The 5433-nt window shown below is 39.4% G+C and overlaps 1 protein-coding gene across 1 annotated transcript; it reads left to right on the top strand.

Moving 5' to 3' along the window:
• Positions 1-2824: 2824 nt before the first annotated feature.
• Positions 2825-3528, top strand: LOC147604483 (abscisic stress-ripening protein 3-like). Its single transcript, XM_086794747.1, has 2 exons — positions 2825-3115; positions 3253-3528. The coding sequence occupies exons 1-2, from the start codon at positions 2900-2902 to the stop codon at positions 3406-3408; spliced, it is 372 nt and encodes a 123-aa protein (XP_086650873.1). The 5' UTR covers positions 2825-2899; the 3' UTR covers positions 3409-3528.
• Positions 3529-5433: the final 1905 nt, after the last annotated feature.

Below are 5433 nucleotides of genomic sequence, written 5' to 3'. Positions count from 1 at the left end.
GCAAAAACTAGGTGATAGCAAATTGGCCACTCCTTTCCTAGCAGAACACATACAGGCTCTCATCATGTATCTAGGTTATGCTCTTATTGCCAGTTTATGTGATGAAGAGAAACCTGTCTCCTTTGATGAAGCAAAGGAATCTAAAAATTGGATGAGTGCTATGTAATTTGAGTATGATTCAATACTAAAAAATGATATATGAGATTTGGTAGACTTCCTATTGGCAAGAAGGCCATTGGTATGAAATAGGTATATAAGCTCAAACGTAGGGTGGATGGCACTGTTGAGCGATACAAAGCTAGGCTTATTGCAAAGGGTTATGTACAAGAGAAAGAAGGCATTGACTATGGTGAAATCTTTGCACCTATATGTCTTATGACTACCATGCAGACTATCATTGCATTTGCAGCACATAAAGGTTAGAATGTACGTCAGTTGGATATCAAAATTGCTTTCTTGAATGGAGATTTGCATGAGGAGGTCTATGTTTCTTAGCCTCATAGTTTCGTTCAGAAAAGTCAGGAATCAAAAGTATGTAGATTGAAGAAAGCTTTATATGGTCTTAAGCAGGTTCTGAGAGCGTGATATAAAAATATGCATACATACTTGGTTGCACAAGGTTTCTACAAGAGCCCAACTGATGGTACCCTCTATATTAAGGAGAATAAGGATGTTTTATTGGTCATCGTATTATACATTGATGACATGCTGCTTATAAGCCCTGATATGATGATCATATTTCAACTTTTATAGTAGCTAATTTAGAGAAGTATTTTGAGATATCAGATCTTGGACCATTGCACTATTATTTGGGCATTGAGTTTTGACAACGTAATCATGGCATTGTTATGCTCTGTAGAAAAAATACATACATACATTGTTGAAGAGGTCCAATCTTAAAGACTGTAAACCTATGGCTACACCTATGGAGCTAGGTTTACGACTAAGTCTTGAAGATGTAGGTGACTCTTTTAATGCTGGCTTGTATTAAGAAGCTGTTGGATACCTTATCTTTTTGTGTAACACCAGTCTTGACATTCAATATGTGGTCTCAATATTGAGCATATTTATGCATAGCCTAGGCACAAAGTATTGGCAGTCTATCAAATGAGTGTTTCACTACCTAAAGGGCACTAAGCACTTTGGGTTATTTTATCTCAAGGGGGGTAAATCACACTTGCATGCATTTACAGACTCAGATTGGGTTGGATATTATGACACATGAGTGTCCACAAGTGGTTTTTGCTTTTGCCTTGGTGATTCATGTATATCATGGCTCAGCAAAGAAGCAAACCACTGTGGCCACTTCTAGCTGTGAAGTGGAGTACAAGGTAACATTTACAGCTATAGTTGAGTGTGTTTGGTTGAGGCGTCTTATTGTTGATTTGGGTATTGGAGAGTCCTCATACACTACCATCTTCACTGATAGTCAGAGTGCTATGGCAGTTGTGAGGAATCTAGTTTTTCATGCTCACACAAAGCACATTGAGGTGCACTATCATTATGTCAGGGAGAGATGCTATGCAAGGGAAATCAGCTTGGCTTATGGCAGATTTGTTCACGAAGGCTCTCCCACGATAGGAGTTTGAAGCTTTTCGCAAAGCTTTAAACTTACTTCCCTTTAGGGACTAGTATGGGCTCTCTATCATAGTCCAAAGAGCCTGGCACATCTCTGTACTTCTAGTGCAAGCTCACCCCTTGTTCACATCATCACTCCTAGGGGGGATTTGTAGCCATATTCGGTAGTGATGTGTGTGAATACATTAAGACTAGCCGAGGTAATTTTTCCTTCTTTAGGAGGTTTTTTCCCTCGTGCTAGTATACACCCATGTTAGGGTATACTTATCATTTTTATACAGCATAGATTTATTATCTATCTATCATCTCATTGTGTGCTCGAGTCTTGAGCTTCTCCACTGTGTGTGCGCACGCGTGCATTCCTGCAACCCTATTTTCAATAGCCATCCCCACATGCTAATAGAGGGCTCACAATCACAATTGGATTAATGTCTTCACATGCTAGTAGAGGGCTCACAACCACAACTAGATTAATGTCCTTTGGCAGTATATAGAAAAAGGTTGTCCTCAGGATTAATGTCCTTTGGAAATATATCAAACTACAATTTCAAGATGGTTTAACACAGTAGAGCTAATGACGCGACTGACTCGGCTACATTGATATGGTGGTGGTCATTATAGGTAATGCAAGTTGCAAATCTGTGATACGGGCTAAGTTTGCCTTGGAAGCTTGGGGGGAATCCATCTTATCTCAATAACCATTGGAGGATTTTGGAGGTTGTAGCTACAGAGTTTAACATTATCAAAGGAACTGTTAGCTTTGGGTTGGTTGTGGATAGGGGGCTTGGTGTTGAGGTTGTAAGTGAAGTTGGAACATTACCCATCAGAGAAGACGAGTTCTTGTGGTTTTGCTCTTTTTTGAATGCAGGTTCTTGTGGTTCCACTTGTGAAAGGATGGACGTGGCTCTCAGATTGTAGTAGGCAAAGAGATTCAGCTTTTTGCTACTCATTATTATTATCCATAGGTCTCAAATTTCGGTAAAAAGTTGGTAATGACTTGGATTGAGGTGAGCCATATTCCAACTTAGGGGGGCTATGCTTGTGAATCAAATTTATTACTCGCCAACGAGGAGGTGCCATGTGACTCGTGAGTGTTCCATGATCGATCCATGCGCGGCCGAAAGCGTGTACAGGGTCCGCGTTCGGGACTCGGTGTGTCTGCCCTGGCCCACACGGACCTCCGAGTCGTTGGCACGATGGTCCTCCCGTTATAAACGAGGGCTTAGCCACCCTTCAATTCATCGTAATCCAAGAATATATCCTCAATCCTCCTTGTGTCTCTTCAGCCAATCATCTCTTGTCCTCTAAATCTTCCATAGCCATGGCTGACTCAGGCGAGCACCGCGATAGGGGACTCTTTCACCACCACAACAACAAGAACGAGCAAGGCGACGTGGTGGTGGAGAGCACTCAGGTCTGCTCATCTGCAACTGTCGTCGATGGAAAGCCATTCGATGCCAAGGTAGAGATCAAAAAGCACGCCCACAAGGAGCACCTCGCAGAGGCTGGCGCCTTGCTAGGAGGAGCCGTGGCCATGGTATGCACCTAATATAAACAACCTTTGCCATCGTCTTCACCTAATTAATCATCTTAGATCAACCATTCTACCCATTATAGTGACGTGATTAGGTCTAATTATCTTTGTGGGTATTGTGTTTTGTTTGCGTCGTGAAGTACGAGAAACATCAAGCTAAGAAGGATCCTGAGAATGCCCACAAGCACCACATTGGAGAAGCCGTAGCTGGGGCAGTGGCCATCGGGTCCGGGGCGTTTGCTGTGCATGAGCGCCATGACAAGAAGGACGCTGAGAAGGAGGGCAAGCACCACTAGATCTCTTTAACACTTTCAACTTTCGGTTGCTTTATTTCATGATCGCCTATCCTTCCGTTTTATGCTTTGGCAAATTGGCGGTGTTACCACTGTCTCGTCAATGTGATGTTCTTTGTCTTATACTCTGATATTTAGTTTGAACTCGCAAATCCCATGCACAATTGTGAAATCTCATGCACAATTATAAAATCGAGTGCGCATTGTGAAAGGTGAAACTGCCCTTTTTTTTATTTTTATCATTAATATATCACAACAAATGTGTGGAAGGATAACAATATTTGGCGTTAATCCTGACTTTATCTCAAAGAAGTGTTATCGATAGCATTAAGCAAATGAGTAGAGTCTAGACATTTGTTTCACAACTAAGGGTTATGGCTTGGAGAAACGATGGTCTTTGACTAAAGAATAAGTAGTGTTGTCGTTAGCATTAAGTGAGTTTAGGAAATGTTTTTCATAACTCATGGTGTTAAGGGCAGTAGGTTGATGGGGTTGAGTATATGCTTAGGGGTGCTCTAAAGAGATTAATATTCAATTGGTAAACCAAGCAGCTTTTAATGTATGTGTATCAACTATGTGCATTCTGATGGCTATTGTAAAAAAGTAGAATCATGAATGTGAGTACTTGTTTCATGGAGACCACAATCTCAATGGCCAATATAATGCCTTCACATCTTGAGAGTGTGTTTGTGGAGTGAGCACAATTGAGTAAGCAAGCGAGTGAGCAGATTGGATTATTGATAACTTTCTGCTATGTGAGCAAGTAAGATGGTGTGAATGACATTCACATATATACTAAATTGCCTATCTTTTCTAACAAGATATGTTATAGATCATGAAAAATTCAAAATATACCAAAGATAATATTGAGGTAAGAACAAGTAACATTATAGTGCTAGTTAGGAGAACCTGAAACATATTACATTTCATGATAAAATCAAAAAATCAAAATTTCTACCACATGGAGATGCTTAAACTTGTATTTATACCATCAAGAAATAGTAATATTCTACATATTCTTGGTTAACTGTAGAAGGAGAACAACAAAAGAAAAATGGAACTCTGGCCTATTATGAAGTAACTTTTCTGAGCAGGTTGTGAGCATGTTCTTCGAGACATGTTGAGCTATTTTTTCTTGATGGATGTGCATATGGTCATTCACATCTTGCCTAAGCACTATCAAAAACATGAAGCAGTAGGGTAGCTCTTTACAGCTTTTGTGAGTATGTCCTTCAAAACATGTTGAGCTATTTATGCATATAGTTATTCACATTTTGACCAAGCACCATGAAAAACATAAAATCTATATGTTTACAAGCAAGATATGTCTTCGTGTTGTTTATCCTTTTCATAAATGCACAACATGAACATGAGGGATATGTATGTATTACCACTTCAAATAGTGGTAAATCATCAGTATCCTTTTGTTTTTAGATTTTTTTTAAAACGTCGCTAAGTTTGTATACAATTCCACCACTAATTATCCAATGCATGCTAAATTTATTGAAATGTTGCTTTTGATATACCTCTTCTATAAGGAAATTTATGGCTCTTTGTCTTAACAAGGACATTGTCACCATGTGTGAAGTTGTTGATGTAGAGATCCTCTAGAGAAATACTACTATTAAAGCTTGCACGAATAAGCTTTTTCGCTTCTCCAATTTTCAAGGATTTTTCCCTTGCAATGGGTCATACATTAGGAATAGTAGGGGATGAATGTAAAACCATTGTTTGAATCTTCCATATATGTCTAACATTAATGCTGAAGAAACAACACATCTTACTTTTTGTCCATCGTGCTAATTGAAGCTACATCCCGGGCCTCAAAGCTGCATATCACATTTATGACCCTTTTGCCCAATGATATGACCCTTTTGCCCAATGATAGCACTTTACCCTGCTTGTCTTTGGAATTCTCCTAATACTCCACTTAGTGTTATGAATGTCTTTTCACATTTCTACTAGTTATTTATCTATGTGTCATGCTCCTTTGAGCTTATTGTCACATCCTTTTCCTTTAAAAAGTAT

This window comes from Cibotium barometz, chromosome 61, assembly GCF_041138505.1.
Source record: "Cibotium barometz isolate CiBa-2024 chromosome 61, ASM4113850v1, whole genome shotgun sequence".
NCBI classification, from domain to species: Eukaryota; Viridiplantae; Streptophyta; class Polypodiopsida; order Cyatheales; family Cibotiaceae; genus Cibotium; species Cibotium barometz.
Note: the sequence above shows the minus strand (reverse complement) of the source record. Positions and strands in the feature narration are given on the sequence as shown.